General features: G+C 42.3%; 3 protein-coding genes and 1 non-coding gene across 11 annotated transcripts in view; 1 reads left to right on the top strand and 3 right to left on the bottom strand.

Moving 5' to 3' along the window:
* TESK2 (testis associated actin remodelling kinase 2) overlaps positions 1-10,791 on the bottom strand; it is a 104,805-nt gene extending 94,014 nt beyond the window's left edge. For all 3 annotated transcript variants that reach the window (XM_010982255.3, XM_064493629.1, XM_031465003.2), the window contains exon 1: positions 10,473-10,791. The gene's annotated coding sequence lies outside the window, so the exon portion shown is untranslated. The remainder of the gene's footprint in view (positions 1-10,472) is intronic.
* On the bottom strand, positions 8,240-8,343 carry LOC116156999 (U6 spliceosomal RNA). Its single transcript, XR_004140964.1, has one exon. It is a non-coding gene; the product is annotated as a U6 spliceosomal RNA (small nuclear RNA).
* A 2,721-nt stretch (positions 10,792-13,512) lies between the features above and the next one.
* CCDC163 (CCDC163 homolog) lies at positions 13,513-16,960 on the bottom strand. 6 transcript variants are annotated; one of them, XM_031465023.2, is made up of 10 exons: positions 16,449-16,948; positions 16,331-16,364; positions 15,957-16,147; positions 15,769-15,850; positions 15,419-15,605; positions 15,238-15,305; positions 14,874-14,941; positions 14,480-14,665; positions 14,046-14,173; positions 13,513-13,806 (listed from the first exon to the last, which is right to left on the bottom strand). In XM_031465023.2, exons 1-8 carry the CDS (start codon positions 16,524-16,526, stop codon positions 14,657-14,659), a joined length of 717 nt encoding a protein of 238 aa, XP_031320883.1. In that variant the 5' UTR covers positions 16,527-16,948; the 3' UTR covers positions 13,513-13,806; positions 14,046-14,173; positions 14,480-14,656. The 6 variants fall into 6 exon arrangements, with proteins under 6 accessions (XP_031320883.1, XP_031320879.1, XP_031320882.1 ...); XM_031465019.2 differs by lacking the exons at positions 14,046-14,173; positions 14,480-14,665 and having other exon boundaries at positions 16,449-16,579; positions 16,824-16,960; XM_031465022.2 differs by lacking the exon at positions 14,480-14,665 and having other exon boundaries at positions 16,449-16,949.
* A 2-nt stretch (positions 16,961-16,962) lies between these two features.
* MMACHC (metabolism of cobalamin associated C) lies at positions 16,963-21,525 on the top strand. The gene is made up of 4 exons (XM_010982254.3): positions 16,963-17,307; positions 19,101-19,295; positions 20,003-20,155; positions 20,628-21,525. Exons 1-4 carry the CDS (start codon positions 17,227-17,229, stop codon positions 21,045-21,047), a joined length of 849 nt encoding a protein of 282 aa, XP_010980556.2. The 5' UTR covers positions 16,963-17,226; the 3' UTR covers positions 21,048-21,525.
* The last annotated feature ends 626 nt before the right edge of the window (positions 21,526-22,151 follow it).

Here is a 22,151-nt window from a genome sequence, read left to right as displayed (position 1 = left end):
TCAAATTCATTTCTGATCTTACTGAGTTGGAGATGCCTGAAGGAGTACTAAGCAACAATGTCTAGGAAACAGCTGGAGACACCACACTGGAGCTCAGGAGAGAAAAGTAGACAGGAGATGCATACTTGAAAGTCATTAGTACTTACATATATTCTAAAGAGTTTCCCAAAGTAGAGAATATGAGTCAAAATTAATATTTACTGTTGCTATTATGTGCCAAAGCCCAGTCTCCTTCTTAGGTAAGATCCGATAAGAGGCCAAGGGAACATCAACATACACAGAACAAAAAACAACAGAGGTAAGAATAAAACCAAAGGAAAGTATGGCACACAAGCCAAAGGCAGAAACAATAAACATATCAAATGTCACATACCAGTCAAATAATTTGAAGAAAAGTATCCACTGGATTGGACGTTACAAAAGCCAGAGTTAGCGCAGCCTACTGAAACAACATCACCAACAAAGAGCTCACTAATTCCTCCATCAGCCTGTTCTATTATTGGAAAGTTCTAATTGTTACAAAGCTTTTTTTTTTCCCCAAGGAAAGAAAAGTGTAGAAAAAACACAGTACTATATTCAAATTCTGATTCTGAAAGAGAATTAATAACAACTAAATACAATAATGATACTTGAAAAAACTAGTTATAAAAGACAACTGGGGAAATTTTAATAAGGACTACTATTAGCTGATAGCAGAAAGCTATTATTAATTTTATTGTGTGATAATGATATTAGGATTGTAGAAGACTTATTTTTGGAGATGCATACAAAAATAGAAGTGAAATATCATATCTGCATTTGCATATAAATATACTAGAAAAACAGATGTAGCAAATTTTACAAAATGTTAATAATTGTTATATACAGGTGATGGGTAAATGGGTATTTGTTACATTTTTCTCATTATAATAACAAAAACAAAAAAGGCTTCAGAAACAAAAGATGATAAACTTTTTGTCAAAAAAACAGAAAATCCACCAAATAAATATAGCATAGAATTCACAAACACCAACAAAAGAAATCGAAAAACCAAATGATCTTATATTGTGTGAATGAGTACTTGTTGCTTGGAATAAAATTTATTTTTTTTAATTTTTTCTTTATTTTTTGGAGTAAAATTTCTAATAAAGTAGCATATACATATCCAGAAAGTGTTTTTTCTAAAACAGCTTAGATCTATACCATGGCAAACTGTGCTAGATAATTCAAAAAAGACCTAGTGATGGCAAAAATACTGAGATTAAAAAAGCATGTAAAGGTAGATAAAATTTCATGAAACGAGGGCAGAAAAAAGCAATTTTTACAAAATAACATATTGTTATAGATTATTTAAAACATATATTCGGGGGAGGGTAAAGCTCAGTGGTAGAGCACATGCTTAGCATGAACAAGGTCCTGGGTTCAATCCCCAGTACCTTCATTATAAATAAATAAATAAATAGACCTAATTACTTCTCCTTTCCAAAAAAAAAAAAACTAAAAAAAAAAACCTAAAAATAAAATTTTTTTGAAACTTAAAAAAAAAATGTATGTAACAAAAATAAATTAAACAAGACAAGTTTGAAAAATTCTGATTCCAACTTAGTAGTTGATGATCTTAGGCATGTTAACTTTTCCTCTTATTTATAAAATGGAGATAAATATTAACTATATCTCACTGAGTTATTATGAGAATTAAATGAGAACATACTAAGGAAGCACTGACACACAGCAAGCATCCAATAAAAATGAGTTCCCTTTCCTCTGATTTCCTCACCCCGATCTTAATCCTAGTTCTGGATGCTTCAAGTATACAACAAATTAAGTCTGGTTTTTTTCTTCTTTATCATAGCTTTTCAGTTACCAAGTCTTCCCCAGGGCAAATATATAAAATTCTTTCAAGTTTCCCATGGAACATGGCATTAAGAGCTCCCTGGTTACCTTCTTTAAAATTTAGCCTTAATTGCCCTCCAAACTGTCAAAGCCCCTCTAAAACACAATAGCAAAAAATGTACACAATATTACATATATGATCTAACTCAGGCAGAATTGAGTAGGGCTATTATGTCTCATAATCTGGCCATAAAAAACAGTTTCTGATCTTCTGAGTACACTAAATGTATCTAAAACTTTGTATGCTGGAACATGAAACTTGACACAAGATAGACTTGTATTGGATCCCATTCAAGTAAGCAGAGATGCTAAAGTACTAAGAGGATGTATATGAATTTCCAGGATAATCTCTATTTTGATAAATTTTCCTATTTGACTTTAAGACTAAGAAGACCTGAACATGATCACTTAGGTCAGATAGGTCAACGTACCTCTTCCTCTGATAAAGTGAGTTAGAAGACTATTTCAGAGACTGTGGGAAAGAAAGTAGTCAAGAGAAAACAGGAAGTTAGATTCCTGGGGTTAGAGCAGTCTGTCCTATAGTTTACATTATAAAGGTCAAAGGAGAAATCTGATAAAAGGGAAACAAAACTAATAACATGAAGTATTATCCAAAAATTTCATCAGAATATACTCTATATACAACCTTATTTCTTTCTCAAATGTATTATTTCCACTAAAGGGAGTACTTTTTAGCCATTAAAAAGTGTCAGTTACTATAAGCATGCAGAAAATATATGTACAAGAATAATAACTTAACATGTTGTCAGTAGCAGAAAAAACTGGAGACAATCCAAATGTCCATCAATAGGGATAGGTTAAAATAATGTATGTATTCTATAGTTATTAAAAGAATGAGGTAAATTCTATATATACTAACATGGAAATATATCCAGTTTCACTGTTATGTGACCATAGCAGTTGCAAAATACAATATATAGTGTGACTTTATTTTTATTTAATATAATATTAAACATTATACCTAAAAAAACAATTTAGAGGAATATATATACTAAACTGTCATCTTGGTGAAGGAAGTGATTATAAGAGACATTCTTTTTTTAATGGAAATACTTTTCTATACAGTTGTTTTTTTAGAATGACTGTGCATTACTGTTGCTTAAAAAATGAAGATAAAAAGATTAGAACAACTGAAAACCACCATTCATCCTACCTACTACAGTAGCTTAGACTACTTGAGATGAAATTTATGATATAGGTTCAATGGGAAGAGGCAGGGGCAAAAATACAAAAATTAAATAATCAGTGATTATAATTACATAAAGTTATGCACTGGAAAGAAATAAAGGAATAATACCAAAGTGATAATGTTTCCTGAGGTGGAAATATTATGACTTATTCTTAATTCTTATTCTAAACTTTATGTAATGTTATATTGACAATAAATATAGCAAAGTGTACATGATTTCACAATCAAAGCACAAAGAACCTGAGTCTCTTAAAACATTCATTTATGAATGTCTGAAATATAGATATAAAAGATGTAGTAATTCACCTGAATTCATATGAACTATAGCATATTACCCGGCATTTCTTTAACTTTCTGATAGGAGTTTGCTTCCTTAAAATATTTTCTTTCTGATTTAAATTCAGGAAAAAAATTCCAATTCCAGTTAAAAATGTATTTTCTAATGTAATTACGGAGCTTTAAGAGGAGTTTTAATGTGATTTCCATAAACTTGTTGTGAAGTGTCAACAAGACCAGAGCTTTACCATGCCAGAGAGTTAGTCTTAAGAATCCAAAGGAGAATGCACATAACTATTTTAAAAGGTATTTTCACACAATGTCTATTTTCATGGGTCTTTACTATAGTGTATACATATATATAAACACAGTTTTCAAATAAACGGTCATTTTCCAGTCTGAAATATCACTTCTATTTAAATATAGTTGTCCTTGATAATATTTCTACTATTTCATAGGCATTAAAGATTTCAACATCATTTCATTTCATCATTTCAGCCCAGCCGGAAGGAAGCAAACTGCAACCTGGAACAGTTCACATAACACACATGACAGTCAAAAAAATTCAGTGACGCTTGTTGCACATAAAATTCCTTAGTCTGGCATTCAAACATTTTGCTCTACTAAAATTTATCTAATTATTATTCTCCAGACTTAACCTACCTTTCAAGTATAGCTTTCCCTTCCTATTTTGGCTTAAGTGATGTGCACCTACCTCATTCCAGCTGTGGAACTCAGTATCTTCTTGGTCTTCCTATCTTCACTCTCAGACCTCTCCAAATCTATTCTCCAAGATGAGTAAATGTTTGAGAACCTTTCATGTGTGATACAAAGGCACTTTCTTTTTTGTTTGGGATCTTTTTTGGGAGTGTGTTGCTTTGGGGGGGAGTAATTGGTTTATTTATTCATTTTTTTTTTTTTAATGAAGGTACTGGGGCTCCGACTCAGGACCTTGTGCATGCTAAGCATGCACTCTACCACTGAGCTATACCCTCCCCACCAAAGGCTCTGTCTTATTTGGCCCCGACCCACATCTCCAGCCTCATCTATCTCTATTCCTCTACCCACAGACACAATCTGCTCCAAACATAGAGAACCACTTGTAGAGCCCTGCTTCTTCCTGGTATGTTCTTCTTGACCTCTTCTACACGGCTCGCTCAGTGATCATCTCATGTGGGAAGTGTTCTCTGACCCCTTGATCTCCTTTTTCTGTTCTTTGATAATGCCTTGCACAAAGCTCTGTCATTACAGTCATCATACAGTATTTTAATTGTTACTTATCTGTCTCTTTCACTGGACTATGAGCTCTGTGAGGAATTAGACTCGAACTTACTCACCTCCAAATGAATTATGGGATACAAATTTTAATACTACTTATATGATTTAAAGTTACAGTGGAGAAAAAATGAAAATAAATAGGACACTGAGATTCCATTCCATACTTTCTGTGTAAAAGCACATTCATTCTTTCATTCACTCAGTCAATGAATATTTATTTAGCACCTGCTAAGGTCCAGGCACTATGCCAAGCCCTATGTGACAATAGAGACACATACGCAAAAAGAATCCTGAGAGGCTATAGTCCAAAATGTTAACATTGGCTATTAACTCTGAATCTTGGGAAGATCTGAATAATTTTAAATGATCTCTATTTCCCAATTCTTCCTCAATGTATATGCATTAATTTTATAATCACACACATACACCCAGAAGTGAGGAGTCCTCCCAAATCACAAATTCCTACCAATTGGTAGGAATACAATACCCAAAGTAAATAATGTGCAAATTTGTGAAACATAGCTAATGTGAAAGCAGAACAATTTTTGAGAACTTTTAGTCAGACTGTAATTATACCTAATACAAATAACAAGACTCAATTATGCAAAAATATTTCAGGATTTCCGCAGTACCTACTTTTGAAAAAGATCCCATGCAAATTGTCCAAGAAAAACACTGACCACAAGATCAATACCACCCTAGTTTCTCACACTGTAAAAAAAAAAAATTATCATCTTATTCCATTTAATGTAGAAGAAGATGATACCCTCTATACAACTTGCGCAGAAGACAAATTAATAAATAACACTATATTTCATCTGTATAATGATTTACAGTTTACAGTTCACAAAGCACTTTGACCTTCACAATATTTCTGTTTTCTTATTCCCATTGGGTAGATTTAAAAACTAAGGTATGAAGTGAAGAAGGTCTTTCTAACTATGACTCAAAATCCAAACGCCATAAAAGAAAAGATTGATAAGTCTGTCTATATAAAAATCTAAATGTTCTGCATGGGAATAAAAGAAGTCAGAAGACAAATGTCAAAATGGGAAAATATTTGCAATACATACTCCAGACAAAAAATTTATCTTACATAGATGATATACCATATGTATATATATATATATGTGTGTGTGTGTGTCTCATATAAAGAGAGAGAGATTTAGAAATCAATAGGAAAGAGACCTAAGAAAAACAGGTAAAGAATTTAAACACATAGTTTACAGGAGAAAATATGAGTGATCAAACAATATAAAAAGATTCTTAATAATATATTTTAAAACTCTAAACTACTGTGAGGTATCATTTTTCCCTATGAGATTGGCAAAAATTCAAGTTTAAAAACAGCAAAGCATAATATTAACAACACTGATCCTGGAGCCAGAGTACTTAGTTTGAATTTCTGCCACAGTAGCTGTGTGATTTGGGTAAGTCACTTAAATTCTCTATTCCTCAATTTATTCATCTAAAAAATGGAGATAATAATAGTACCTCAAAGGGATGTTATTAACATTAAATGAAGTAATGTATATAAAGTACTTAGAATGGTATCTGGTACATAGTAAGCACCGCTTAAGTATTAGCTATAATACAGCTAATGTGGTGAGGGAACAGGCAATGTATATTGGAACAACCTCAAAGGAAAGCAGTTTGGCAATATATTTCATAATTATGAATGCATATATCCTTTAGCTTAGAAATCCACTTTCTGCAAATATTCTCGCACACATGTAAAATGACATATGTTCAAGGGTCTCCATTACAGAATTGCTTATATTATCAAAAAACTAGAAGCAACACAAATGTCCAACAATAAGGAATCAATTAAATAAATTATGAAGCATTCATTCAGTGAAATACTATGCAGGTATTAGTAAAAAACGTAGACCTCTCTATGTATTAATCTGGAAAGGTCTCTAAGATATATTAAATGAAAAAGCAATTTGGGGGTAGATGGTAGAAGGTGCAGAACAGTGGGGACCATGCACTAACTTTTGCATGAAAAGTAGGAATAATAAGATGATATAGTCATATTTGTAAACATTTTCCTAAAGAAAGTCTAAAAATGTAAAGAAACTAGTAAAAGTGATTGGGAAAGGGCATGGAACTGGGTGCTTGGGGAACAGGCATAAGAGTGAGACTTTCATTGTTTATATAAAATATATAAATATGCAACTATTTATTTAGCTGTTTGGCTGTATTACCTATTCAAAAATTTTAAAAAAACACTAAAGCTCAGAGGATAAAAAAATCTGCCTACAATCATATAGCTAATCATAACAGGGTTGATTGGTTAGGACTTCCTTTTTTTTTTCTTATATCACACTGCCTTTCTGAAATTTTCAAGAATGTAAGATATAAAAATTATCACAAATAGGCTTTTCTCTGAAACAACCACTCACTCTGAGTGCTCAGCAAAAATAATGCCAGTGAGACCACACTGAAGTCATCTCCATATGATGACTTGGAAAATAGTATAATACTCATTGTTGGTCCAAAACATTCACCAACACCCACACTATACAATGTAATAATTGGGCTTCATTTACTGGAAGGAGACTAAATTCTCATAAAAGCCTTTATCATACGTTTCAAGTTCCAACATAACATTCATTTTGCAGAAAAATGAACTGTATGACACTAAGATTATATTTATAAACATTTTCACATAGAGAAAAAAAGCATTATAGCAAGTCAGTTTTCTACTCTAAATAAACCAAGGAATGAATCATGTAAATACGTAATTTTTCTTTTGACAAATAACATAAATACAAAATGTCATTGGGGACACTCAGTTGGAGAGTCCCTATCCTAGCTTCTCAATACATACACTTTTAAACATAATTAAAGAGGCTATCATATTCCAAATCATAAAGGATTTGTGTTTGAGACCATCCCAAATATATATCTGTATGAGAGAATAATACATCATACATCCAGGGCATCAAGCATCTGAGGATTTAGACATTAATTCACATACAAACATCTGTACCACCTGGAAATGCCAAGGAACATCCAACTCAATTCTGGGTCCCTCAGTTCTGAGCAGCCCTAACTATAGGATCCAATATCTCCTCTGTTCCATTTCCTGCCTCATAGTGGGCAACTATGACACCCATATTGATGATGTATTCAATATCCTTCATAGCCCCCAACCTCTTACTTCAATAATCCATACCTCTATTCTTTTTCAATGACACTGAGACAGTTATACTCTGTTCTTTGTTTTTACTTTGAAATATTGAACTCTCAGCTTTCCCATTCTGTAATTCTCACAAAGCCTGGTTCAACCACATTTCTGATTGTCTCCTTATTCTCCAACTACACCAGTCCCAATGAAGGTTTTATTTCTTATAACTCCAGCTTGGACGCTCAAAGTCCATCTTATCTCCCACGCTATCACTAGCAGTGTAAAATTACTCTCCATTTTATCTTTCCTTCTTGTAAATTCCAATTCTGGATCAATCCAATCATCTTTTTTGCCCTTTTGCTCTCAGGCTGCTGGAGAAAGTGTAAAATCCATGCTCCTCAGCCCCATTACAAATACATACTTCTAACTTTTTTTTTTTAATTGAAATGTAGTTGATTTACAGTGGTGTGAAAAATATGGAATGCTTCATGAATTTGCATGTCATCCTTGCACAGGGGCCATGCTAATCTCCGTATCATTCCAATTTTAGTATATGTGCTGCTGAAGCGAGCACTGTACTTCTAACTTTAACTGGGCCCTAAATGTGCTCAGCAATCTTTTTTTCTTTAATCTTTAATCCATTCTGCTTTCATTTTCCATTGAAGATTTCCATAGTCATAATAATCAAGCCAGAAACTCACCATAGTTCCTTCAGTCTGCAAAGATAACTGACTTCTCCTCATATAACTGATCACATCAAGAAAATAAGACCATCTTTCAAACTCCCTCACCTGCTTCCCCTCCTATCACATCATTATCCATCTGGATTTCTATTCTTTTGGTGTCAAACAATGAAATGCCCAACATATTTCCTAGATAAAATTTCCCCTCAACCTACAAAACTGTTTCATGTATGCTAAAAAGAAAAACACACATGTGCCATAGTGTAAAGAACAGTTTTCAGAGCTAGACTTTTTTTCAAATTTTTGCCTCAGTCTTCCCAACTGTAAAAGAGGGATACTGATACCTAAACAAGACTGTTGTGATCTATAAAGCATCTTTATGGTATCTGGTATATAGTATAATCTCAACAAAGGTGTTTCGCTCCTATCAGCTCTCCTTCACAACCACAGTTGTTGAAAAGAGTAATTTTTCATTTTACACCCTGTCTCACATTTGCTCCTCAGTCCACCACAATCTGACTACTGCCACCATCTCCACCATCACACTACCTAAAGTGTCTTTCTTTCAAAGAAAACAAGTGATCTCCTATTTAATAAATCCAGTGTTTTCTTCCTGATTCTCATTCTACTGGTCATATACCACATCATACACTGATGATTTCCCTTCTTGAAACCCTTTCTTCCTTTGGTTTCTATCATACTGCCATTCATTCTGTTCTAGTTCTTGTCCCATTCCTTTAACCTCTCTCAATGTCTATTACCCTTCAAACAATGATGTTCCTTCTGATCCATAGCCCTTTTCTTCTCTTCTTCCAGTATTACCATCCCATACTAAGGCTTCAAATATTCCCCATGTATTCTCTGTCGACCCTCCAATTTATGTTTTCAGTTCCAACCTTTCTCCCAATTTTCAGACCCAAATTTCCAACTAACCACAATGGAATCTGAAAAAAACCTCAAACTAAACTTGTCCAAAACCAAATTCATTACTGTCCCTCAAAATTGCTTCAATTAACACTACCAATCCACCCCATCAGCCAAGTTAGAAACCTCTTACTAATTCATCTCCATTCTGAAACCTAATGGAATTGCATGTCATTCTCTTCATTTTCCTACCATTATTTCAGTTCGTCCCCTCTGACCTGGATTAGCACATTACTTTCCTGCCTACCTAGGCTTTCGGCCTCCTCAGCCTTGACTTTGAATTCTTCCTTCATATTTTCACCAGAGATAATCAATCATACCAAACTCCTGCTTACAGAAGCTTCAATGGCTCCCTATGCCTACAGAATAAGTCCAAATTATTTAGCAAGGTTTTTTTCCAGAAGGATAAACTGAAAGGTTTTTAATTAGACAAACCCGGGTTTCACTTCTAGCCAAATCTGAATACTGGCTTAGTACAGAGTGTTCAAAGTGAAGGGTAAAAGGTAGAGGTAAAAGGAAAAGGAGGGGTGCAGAGAAGAGGGATGACAGGGGAGACGTGAAAGAAGAGAAGGAGCCAGTAGTGTCTGAGGTGAGGCATGTATCTGTCGAGGGTAGAAGTGGCTGTTTTCGAGAGAAGAGTTATGTTAGACGAAAGTGAGGGAGTCCAGATCTCGGCGCGAGCCGAGAGGCTCTCAGGGTGGAGCTGGAGATCTCAGAAACAGTTCTCCAAGGAAACGAAGGATTCCTGAGTCTCTGAAGTGGGGAAAGTGCTCAAGTGTCGGGGACCAGGTCCCCCATATGAAGGAAATACTCCTAGGTTCAGGGCCCCGGAGCGGGGGTGGGGGGGAGGCGGTGCAGGGAGCGGGGTTGGGGAAAGGCGCGGTGAGGAGGGGAGGGGCTGTCCCGGGACTCTGAGGGAAGTGAAAAGAGAAGGGGAAAGTGTCAAGGAGTGTCCCCAGCTGCTGAGAAGGGGACCTCCGGGAAACGAAGGGGTCCTGCCGGTGCTAAGAGACCCGAGCGCCAATGCTCCGGAGCCCAGGCGGGTAACAGCGGCGCGCGCCCCAGGTTTGTGCCCCACGCGCTCTCTTGGCGTTACCTGAGGCGGGACTGAGCAGCCAGAGGGGTGCCAGCGCGGGCGGGAGGGGGAGACCGAGGCAAAGAGGGAGCATAGTAGCCCTCACAGCTCGGAGGTGGCAGCCGCTCTTAGCCTGAGGAGACGGTGGGGATCCCTCGCACAGAAGCCGGCGACTCGGCGGGGCCAGCGGCGGCGGAAAACGAGGAGGCTATTGCCATGACCCCGCAGTGGGGGCCGCTCCCCCCGCCTGCTTGGCGGGGCAAGGAGGATGATCCGGCGGGCGAGCCAGACGGGGCAGCTGAAAGCGCCGCTGGGCTCCCCGGCCGCGAGCCACTGAAACGCCTGCCCTGCGGGGCAGGGGAGCTCGGGGCGGGGCTTCCCCGGCCACGCCCCTCTTCTCAAGCCCTCCCTCAGAGCAGCCAATCAATCGTCAATCCTTGAAAAACGAGTTAGTGGAATTGCCCAATTAGCAGTAGGAATACCACGTGGTATGAGGGTGGGCACAATGGGCGTTCAGAAAAGCCAATCGTCAACCATAGGCGCCAACTCTAGAGGATGAAGGGAACCAATAGGAAGGAAGTGGAGATAAAAACAGATGAGGCAGTGTGTGGGAAAGGCGGAACCAAGGGCGGAACCAAGGAGGAGGGAATACACCTGGGGGAAACCCAAGTCCAGGAGCCTCTTAGAGGGCGGGACAGTAAACATAAAATGGACCAATCAAAATGTCAAACATATAAGTGCTTGGTAATTGATAAAGCCAACAGAAAATGGATTCGGCTGGCGCGGCTTTTAGGTTGGTGAAGATATTGCTGGGTAAGGACAGTTCGAGTAAGCAAAAGCCGTATGAACTCAGAGTCCGACAGGATCTCAGTATAGTGTAGGGGGGAAACTGATAACGTTAAACAATTATTAACGACTTGAGATAGTAAGACCAAGAGGCAGAAATGCTGAGGGAGCAATTCATCTAGATTAAGAGATTCGATTTGGTAAAGGCTTCTTTGAGGAGGTAACACTTGAGCTGGCTTGAAAAAAGGGTAGGGAATAAGAATTCTATTCAACTGTTCAACGGGCACATATTTCCTCATGCTTTCCCTATGCCTGGACCTCAGGCACTCATAATCTCATGCCTGAGTAGACTGGAACAGGACTAGAGCTTCCAGGGCAAGAGCAGATAAAGAAACAGTGGAATATGGGCCTTCCTGCACCAGCACTCCCTGAGATAGAGACCTCTTTCCTGATATTTTTAGACTTGCCTCCTGTTGGAAGGGTCTTGACAGATGAGTGGGATTTGAATAGTTGGAGTATAGGTGGTGTGCATTCTTGGTGACAACGAAGTTTAAGAAAGACGTGTGGTCGGAGATAAGAATGGAGAAAAAACAGGTTAAATATGGGTTGAGCTTATAGACTAAACTTGTCCTTTCTTTCTATGCTATGAGAATTACCAGAGAGGTTCTTGAGCAGGAGAATAGCTGTAACAGGACACTGTTTTAGGAGGATTAATTGGGAGTTCACAGGATCTCTGAAGGGAGAAAAGAGATCACTATAGCCCAGTCCTCTTGGCCCAAAGCCTTTTATCATTCTCCTGTCAACAAATCATGTGCTGCCACCTGGTGACAATTCAAATACCGTTGTCCCCATTACTTTTTTTTTTCCACATTGCTACTTAATGTTTCTTTTGTTGGAGCCCTGGCACCCTTGCAAAGCTGTCTTCCACAGAGCCTGATGCAAAGTAGTTGATAAATAGCAATTTACTGGTAGCAAGTAGATTAAATAATGTCATTATGCCAGATATATCACCTACCCAGTGAAAGTTGTAAAAGACAAGGGTTGCTTTCACCTGCTTCAGCAAGATGAGCCTTGATGGGAAGTTTTTGGTTTTGTTTTTTCGAACAGGTTCTGTTTGACCCAGATCTGATCTCTTCCATTCCACTCTCAGCAATCTCCTTAATGCTGGAGGGAAAGAAAGAACGCCTGAGGACTGCCTTATAGCCATTCAGATGTCAAAGGCACACTCTTTATGACCTGTCTGCTAGTTAGGCCAGGGCCTTAAATGTACCCCTAACAGCAAGTAGTTTTTGCCCTACTCATCTCAGCCTTTTATTAATGCTTTTATTTCAGGTAACTATCTCCACTTCCCAGCCAGACTAAGTGGTGGGGTCTTTACAGGAGCCCACAATACATATTAGCTCAGGACAATTACATACCAGAACTGCTGTGTATTATGCTCAATAAACATCCACTTGGTGGATAAATGGCATTATTTTTGGGCTATATTTAACAGTGGAAGAGACCTCATGAGGCCTCAGTGAGATGCTGCTGCTTCTAGGGAAATCCTGATCTGCACTGTCCAGAACGCAAAGTCCAGGTAAGGAAAAAGTAAAGCTTCCCTTAGTCTACCTAGGAAGATACACTTTCCAGACAGCAACCAAGTGGTGGAAGGATCAGAACCAAGAGCCACAACATTTTTAAAAAATTTAATATGATAGGAAATAGTGCATAACTCCTTGTAAGAATCAGTATTGAATCATAAAATGTCTTTTGTTTCAGTTAACAAATACATACACGTATTTTTACTAGGCTACAATGTAAAATGTATTTCTTACTGGAGGTCACAGTTTAAAAATCCTGAAACCCACTGGATTAGAGGCAGAGAGACTGAAAGAAGAGAGACCAGGAGGAGACTACTGCAGAAACGCAGGCTGGGCTGCTGAGGATGAAGAGGTATGGAAGAGCTAAAGTGAGCCTCAAGAGGCAGAAGCTGGAAAAAGGGAAAGGAAGGCTTCTATTGCCCAGGTCAAGGACCCACCAGAATGTCTTGCCCTTCTCTGCATCCCCACAGCAGTACTGTCCCCAGAGCATTGTCCTATCTCATTCTACCCAACAGAATAGGAGCTCCAATCTCCTTCCAAGTTCCACAGAGTGCAAGGCTTGCACTAAGAAGATACAGCTATAAATGGCATTGAATTTGGATTTCAGAGACATAAGTGGCAGGAAGAAGTCGGGTAACAGGAGGAAGAAAAGGTACAGCTGAGTCCCATGTGGGTACTGAAAACACATCAGGGAGGGTTAAGCCATTTTATTGCAGTTGGTGGGTAGGGATGAACAGGCAGTGACAAGCCTCATAAGGAAGGGCAGATACAAGCTAGATCAAGAAGGGGAAGGCAGGGGACCCAGAAACAGGACCTTGGAGGGGAAGGTGAGCAGAGAAGACTTCATCCTGCTACTCTTATGAGTCCTTACAGGTCACTCAGGAGCATCTTGGGGCCCTTAAAGAACAGGTCCTCCTGCTCAAGGCTCTGGGCCTGAAGCTGAAAGCTGCTGGGCTCCAGGTTAGAAAGGGTGCACTTCTGGAGATCTAAGGAGAAAGGGAAAAGAAAACAAACCATCAGCAAGCACTGTGATACATGCAGACCTGGCCTTGGGCCCTGATGAGGAGGGACATACAGGCCAGACTTGGGATAAGGAGCAACAGAGGTTGATGGATTCATAAAGGAAGAGACAGAGACTCTGTTCTACCTAGTGTCAAAAAATTAGGCAGCTAGCATTCAGGCACCATTCAGATTCAGCTTCCCTCGATGCCTGCCTTACACCCACCTAGCTTCCTTAAAAGTTCCCAGCTACTGTTACTGTCCGGAAGACTGGCTTCAGAGCTAGAAGAAGAAAGAGACAAGGCGAAGGTGGCAGCCACGGGCAGCTTAGATTGGAGGACATGAATGGAATTCCTGCAAAGGGAAACAGAATTAGAGGTAGAGATGGTGATGATGTGTCAAGGGGGCCCTCCCAGCACAGAACTTCCTCCTTCCTGAGGCCAGTCTCCTCCCCCTTTATCTTCCAAATTTATAGAGATAACTCTGTCACTCTGGGTCAAGTGAAAAATGCCCAGTACTGCCCACATGGACTGTAACCCAGATACTTATACCACCCCTACCAGCCCATGTCAAATCTAAGATAGCTGAACTTTGGTCCCCAAGGCTTGGCCTCTGTGGAACAAATCCCTTCCATTGCCACAAGCACCCACACTCCCTGACCTGAAGAGGTCGTGCTCCCGCCGGGCATCCTGGCCCTCTGTTCTGACAGCCACCAGGGTGTGATTTTTGCCCTCTTGGCCACTTTGCAGCTGATCCAACATCTGCCAGACCACGGGCCCAGGTAGGACCAAACCTCTCCCTTTCCAGGTGGAGCCCCCAGCCCCACAATTAGCCTCTTCAGCACACCTGAAGAGGCAAGGACAGTTTCTCATGGCCTGGAGCAGAGGGCTTGGGAAGAAAAGCTTTGGAGGGAGGTGAAGTCAGCACAGGGAAAAGAGGGAAAGAGATAGGGGTAAGAGAAGGTATCCTGGTCTGCCTGCAGAACAGGATAGACAGAGAAAGGAAGAGGCCTCCAACAGGAGATATAAACAGATAGGTCCGATCCTGGTCCTACCTTCCAGCTGTGGGCCTGAGCTTGCCGCGCCTCAGTCATCTGTTTCAGCAGCAGCTCCTGGTGCTGACCTGCAGGTGAGAGAAAATGTAAGAGGGCTGTTCTCCAACTCCTTTCCTTCCCTCTCCCTGCCTCATACCCAGCCTGGTGCTGAAAACTGGGACAGAAGCATTCTGGTCCAGCTGTTGAGAAGTTTCCAAGCTGACTGGGGAGACTAGACTCACACCATGAGAGGTAAGGCAAAACACCTGGCCAGATTTCTAAGTAGCTCAAGCAGTCAGCACTATGGCCACTTATTAGGAAAGCAAGTAAAGTTTCCAGAAAAGGGGACAGGTGAATTCATACCCACTCCCAAACTTTTACTCACTCAGCTGGTCCCGCAGCAACTTCAGTTCCCCACGAATAATCTCTGACTCCTCCCACAGCAGTTGCCGCCTGCAGGAATGACAGCAATGTCATTCTAAAGCCAATTGATGAGCCCAGAGGAGGCTACCAAAGTACCAAGAATTCAGAGGCCTGAAAAAGGTGAGATTTTGCCCATCACTTACTCGTTCTGCACCTCATGGTGAAGGCCACTGGTAGCACTGCTCTTTCCTGGTCCTGTTTGTACTTGGGCTCGGGCATGTTCCTGCACCTGGCTTCGAAGGCCCTGCAGTTCCCTTCTCAACTCCTCCAAGCGTTGCTCCAGGAGAAGGGCTCTTTGCTCTGGGCCCCCCTGCAGCAACCTTAGTGATGCTGTAGTGGGACAAGTTGGGGATCAGCTCCTCTAAGAACTTCACACATGAGCCTTGAGACTCCACTTGCAAATTAAGACACAAGCACACACACAAGAGGAGTGCAACAAAATGTGTGCACACATATGAGGCTGTGTATATGAAGGAAAGAACTGACCAGATACCTTCCAGGGCGTAGATCTGGTACTTCTGCTGCTCTCGCTCTTCCAGCAGACCCTGCACAGCCTGCCTCAGTGCCTCAGTCACCTAACCAGGCAGAAAAACCACATGAGCTACTGTGTAAGAGGCTTCCCCTGGTATCCTTGTCTCACACAAACCCCATACATAACACACCTAAGATTCCATGCCTCACCTGAGCCTGAGATTGAAGCTGAGATCGAAGTATAGTAACTTCATCCCAGAGAGAAGATGCACTGTGGGCCTCAGCCCAGCTCAGCCTCTCTGGGACAATGGGAGTCTCTAGAACCCAAGGTTGTTGAGCTTGGACTCCTGACTGGGGAGGAAAGTGACGAGGGGAAATCCAGGTCCCAGCCAGATCTCCTGCTGAAGCAGTAAGTAAGGGACAAGTGCAAAATCTGTTAGAGGGTCGGGGGACACATAAGTTTCTTCAGGAAAGGAAAACGTTGGAATTTGGAAGTAACAGTGGATGGCAGAGGCACTGGAAAAACGCAGATCCTCAAAAGAGAAAAGGCTGGGAGGTAGGTAGAAAACGGGACAATAACTTACCTGAGGTGGAGACCCCAAGGGGATATAGACGCTGCTGCAAAAGAAAAGTGCACAGGCCAATGAGTTCTGTCTGAGAGTCCCTTAATCCACACTCCCGCAAAACCAGGCGTCCCCTCACCTTAATCCTAGCCACATTTCCGTCAGTAGCATCGAGAAGCGCGTTGAGCTGCTCAGACCAGCTCCGGCTCCTATTCATAGCCTGCAGCAGGGGTCTGGCTCCCCGGCGTCTTGTGCCCTTTCTTTCCCAACCTGGACACCAGAGGCACAGCCCAGGAAAAGCCACGTCAGAGCGAAAGAGGTGAGTGGGAATGCAATACTAAAGGTAATATCAGACTAAAACGTGCCTCTGTGATTAAGTCAGAGGAGCAACCTTCTTGGGGAACTGGGGGAAAAACGAGATATCTTGATATGCAGATATCATGTGGGAGTTGAAGGTGCCGAATCTTGGTGAAGGCCTCCCCAGATACACGACAATGGCGGCATCACACCGAACCTGTGCCAGCGACTACTGCCGCCTCCCGGTTCAAACTTTACGGCAGGCCGAGAAAGCCTGACTTCGGACTGGCCTCCGCCGCGCCAGCTGGGAAACTGAGTTCGCCTCTTGTGGAGACAACCGGCAATGGAGGCTGCCGAACTAAGTTTCCCTGGAAGCAACAAGAGCATTCACACCCCCACCGTGAAGCTTGCCGGGAAACCGAGTCTTTCTGATTTCGTAGTGGCTGTCTCTAAGGACCAAATAAACTACATATCCCAGGATGCATCGCGCAGAGCCAACCCTGTCCTGCTGCCGCTCCCAGTATTTCTTGGGAAATGGAGTCCAAACTACCTGGAAGTTTAACGACCCGAGTTATCCTTGAGACTCCATTCCCCAGCAGGCTCAGCGTGTAGCGTGCGCTATGGAGCCTCAAGTCGCAGAGCTGAAGCAGAAGATCGAGGACACGTTGTGCCCTTTCGGCTTCGAGGTTTACCCCTTCCAGGTTGGTTTATCCCTCCTGCGGTGCTAGGACGAAGTGTATGACTGACCTCGGTGCCACCGGCGTGAGGTCCAGGAGTCTTCTGATCTTTCCCGAGCTTTTCTGGCCCCGTATCCATTTGACCTAGCGGGACAGAGTGTCAGCGGGCGCTTGGGTTTAAAGGGTAGAGAAGCCGTCTGTAGCACGTTTGTCCTTTTACCCTTATGTAATGCCAGATTGATGAATGGGAGACACCATATGATCCAGTAACCTTGTGGCTTTGTCACCTACGTAATTTACAAAAAGAAAGGGACCCGTGGGGGCCAAAGTCACTTTGGAAGCTTCTCGAAGGAGTTAGGAGAGGGCAAGGTCTGGAAGGTTTACATGGCTAGAACTTGGGTCCTCTGATGAGGCAAGGGCATTCCTGGTGTTGAACAAGCAAACGATTTGCTGGTTTGTTCCATCTACCAACAGAAGTATACATTCATGATGTTGCCAATCACCAGTGCTGGGCTGGGTATAGAAACTATGCACCTGACTGACATCACCACCTACACTTGTTCACATAGGTCCATTTCCCCCATATCCAGTGCCCCCTTCACTGAGCCCTGTGCATACACACAAAGCTAAATCAACTCAGCTTCAGCCTTTAGCCTGATGCTTAAGAGTCAGCCCACTCCCACCCCTTCCACCAAGTGGCTCACAGCAGTGCTGGGAGAGGATATAGAGGAAGAGGTAGGTTGTGTCTAGCTTGAGAGAGGCTTCTGCAAAAATGGGGTTGAGCTATATATGAAAAGGGAGATTGGAAGGAAGGAGGGTTATGTACATCCCAGATCTCAGAAATAGCTTGAGTAAAGGTGTGGAGGTAGTAGTGGTGTATGGCAGGTATGGGGGAGAGTGGGGATACCTATCTGGTGCAATCAGGTAGACCTGGGTATTGGAAGCTATGGTATTGATCACTGCCATCTACAGCCCTGCCAGTCATCCTAGGCTCCTACTTCTCTCACCTCCCCAGCCCTACATCCAGTCAGCCACTGAGATCTTTAGGAATCTGTCTCTGAAATCTCCCAAATACATTCCCTTCCATTTGGCCAATCTGTGCTCTGGTTCAGGCCACTATTTCTCACTTGGATTACTGCAGTAACCTCCTTGCTGTCACTTTGTCTGCATTTCATCCTCCACTCTATATCCAGATTGATCTTTCTAAAACTGATCATGTCAGTTTACTTCTTAAATTTTCAATGGCTAGCCCTTCATTGTCACCCATATTCCTAAAATTGATAATTCAAAGCCAGTCACAATCTTACTCCTACTGATCTCTCTAGCCTTCTCTCCTTTTGCTCCCCTCTATAGATCCTTCACTTCTATCAAACTAGACAATTTGCTATTCTCCAACTATGCCTTGTACTTTTTCCTTTGTTTATACTGTAACCTACCATATTCTCCCTCCCCATGTTGGCCTGTCAGTTTCGTTCCCAGTTTTCAAACCTTAGCTTAAAAAAATTTTTTTAAAAACACCTTTCTAATTTCAGATGACCTTTATCTGGCCCTGTCACTGCACTAATCAGAATATAATCACTTTCTTTTTGTTCTTAGTTATTTATGAATTCTCTGCCTCTCTAGTCTGAATTCCCTGTCAAATTCAGATGAGTCCCCCATAAACACCCATCATACAGCATCAGTAGAATTTCATTGATTGAGAGAATAAGATGGAGGCTGGGCAAGATGCATGAGGCCTTGAATGCCAGGCTAAGGTATGGGCCTGACTAAGGCATAAGTTGGCCTCTTTTGTGGCCTGAATTTACTCTCTGTTCCAGGTGGCATGGTACAATGCACTTCTGCCTCCAGCCTTCCATCTGCCCCTGCCAGGACCTACCCTGGCCTTCCTGGTACTCAGCACACCTGCCATGTTTGACCGGGCCCTCAAGCCCTTCCTGCAGAGCTGCCATCTCCAACCACTGACTGACCCTGTGGACCAGTGTGTGGCCTACCACCTGAGCCGTGTTAAAGAGGTGAGCAAGACTATATCCTCCATCACCTTCCAAGCCTGCAGCTGCTTCCAGCTCCTCCAAGCTCAATGCAGGACCTGTCTAGGAGCCACTTCCAGGTAGAAGGATATCCTAAAGCCAGTCTTGACATCGAATCTCTCTTTATTCTGCTTTCTCACCCAAGGTTCAGCCACCCTCTCTAGCAGCCCCCTAGGTCTGAAATCCATTTCGCTGCCCTTCACTGATGAGCAAGTATATAAATATCAGATGAGACTTCGCTTGGCCTCCAGGTGAAATAAGAATAAGCCCAGCATCCCCTATGCATCTCTCACCTGTCTTTGCCCTAGACCTGGAAGCTCTATGCTGTCTTTGGGGCCTTTGAGAACAGAACAGTATTCCACCACACACTTAACATGTACACATACATACACTGGGTCTCCCCAAAACTGGGCCATGTCTTCCTCCAGACTGGGTCTCCGGAGGGCAGAGCCAAGGCACCCCTCATAAAAGGTTTCTGAGCAAGACCTTGTGTACTTCCCTTCAAACATGGGCCCTCCTAGACAGAGTATCATTTTCACATTGGAGCCCCCATCACCACTCCCAAGTTTAAGGTCATGTTTTCCCTTCAAACATGCCTTCTGAGGGAAGGACAATGTTTATACAGCTTAAGGCTGTTGACATGGTAATGGCTCCTCTCTTGCTAAAAGCCTCCATCTTGTCCTCTATCCCAGAGCCTCCCAGAGCTGCAGATAGAAGTCATCGCTGACTACGAGGTACACCCCAACCGGCGCCCCAAGATTCTGGCCCAGACAGCAGCCCATGTGGCAGGGGCTGCTTACTACTACCAACGACAGGATGTGGAGGCTGACCCCTGGGGGACCCAGGTCAGAGGGCAAGTGTGATTGAATAGGGGCTGAGAGAGAAAATGAAATGAAAATCCCTCCATTCTTCCACGTCCCAAGTAAAGGAGTTGGTGGGCATAATCCAGGACATAGGGGCACTGTGCCAGGGGTCCAGTTCCACATGCTTTCTGGTATCTACCTGCGGGCACACTGGGTCAGAGAACTAGTCTGTTCTTAGTCTATGTTACAGAATGGAGGGGCAGAGCCTTGATTAGACCAGTGGTGAGACGGGGAAGGAGAGGCTTGTCTTAAGGAACCTTTCCTTGTGGTGAGTTCGTGAAAAAGATTGTTCAGGAGAGGGAATAGGGGAGACCAAGCAAAGATTGACAGAGGCTCACGTGCAAAATCAGTGCCTGTTGAGAAATAAGTGAACAAGCGTAACTTGTAGTGATAGTAGTTGGATTTGGTACCAAGGTGACCTCCATGACCTTGCTTTTCTTTACCCTATCCCCAGCGCATATCAGGTGTGTGCATACACCCCCGATTTGGGGGCTGGTTTGCCATTCGAGGGGTGGTGCTGCTGCCAGGAATAGAGGTGCCAGATCTGCCACCCAGAAAGCCCCTTGACTGTGTACCTTCAAGAGCTGACCGCATCACCCTGCTTGAACGGTTCAATTTCCATTGGCGTGACTGGACTTACCGGGATGTTGTGACACCTCAAGAGCGCTACTCCGAAGAGCAGAAGGCCTACTTTTCCACCCCACCTGCCCAACGCCTGGCCTTACTGGGCTTGGGCTTGGCCCAGCCCTCAGAAGAGCCTGGTTCTACATTCCCTGAGCGTCACTTTACCACACTCATACCCAAGAAACCTCAGAATCCCAGCAGAGCCTGGCTCGGCCCCCAGGTCTCACCACCTGCATCCCCTGGCCCATGATATCCGATATCCTCCTCCATTTTGGGATCCTTATGACACTGTCACCTGCTGGAACTTACTTGGCTTTGGTAAGGCAAAAAGTTTTATTTTGGGTACAAGATAATTATTTTTGATAAAAAAAAAAAGAGATCTCCCATGAAGATATAACAAGGCTCAAAGAAGTTTGGTCAAAAGAACAAAGCAGATCCATACTTCCCACCTGCCTTGGAACATGGGAATACTGCCTGTTACCATTTCTCTGCAGTGCTCCAAGATGCTATTTGTTACACAGCTTAAGGAGCAACTATCCTCTAAATAATGGTACCTGCCCCAGAGGGTTGTTGTGATTTGAATATGAAATAGTGCCTGGCTTGTAGTAAGCCCTTACTGAAGGCCCTGGGAATCCTGAACTGCCTGCTGTTCATAGGTCTTGCTTGTCCTGTGTGGAAGGGTGGGTAGGCTGGGGTAGTGCTAAATAAATGTAAATGTTACAGAAGGATCCTGAGTTCTGAATCTGTCCTAGCCTCAAGGGCCCAGGGGGAATCCACCTTCACCCTACCCTCTGTCAAGACAATGAGTTGAATGAGGACAAGAACTACCCTTAAATCAAGGTTAGAAACCCAGGGAAGCCAGTTAAGTGCTCAGCACTGTACTTTTGACATGGAAAGCCCTACCCTGTGAACACTAGCCCTTGTTTGTCTCCTCCTCCTTCCCTTTCAGTTACATCCAAAGGTACTAGATGAGTACTGCACTAACTGATCTTTGATAGGACCAGTCCAGGTATTTCTCAGAGGCCAAGCTCCAGGTCTTCATACAGCCCTCCCAGTAGTGTAAAGGTAAATGTCAGTAATCTCTTGGGGTCTTTATCTGCAAAGCCCTTAGCACAAATTGCAGTGCCTTGGTTAATACTGTAGCAGGCCTTGCTCTTCTCCAGATACAGTGAAATGAAATGTTAACTTGGTTCAGGTCTATTCCCTGTGTTTACCTGCATTTCCCCTCAATATAATTTACTGATTCTGAGTCAGCTCTCATGCCTCATCTTTCCCCTGAAGAGGGAAAGCAAATAGTAAATTCCTCTTAAAATCAAAAGCTAATATGCCCCCCCAACAAGATGAAGAATCAACA

This window comes from Camelus dromedarius, chromosome 14, assembly GCF_036321535.1.
Source record: "Camelus dromedarius isolate mCamDro1 chromosome 14, mCamDro1.pat, whole genome shotgun sequence".
Classification (NCBI taxonomy): domain Eukaryota; kingdom Metazoa; phylum Chordata; class Mammalia; order Artiodactyla; family Camelidae; genus Camelus; species Camelus dromedarius.
Note: the sequence above shows the minus strand (reverse complement) of the source record. Positions and strands in the feature narration are given on the sequence as shown.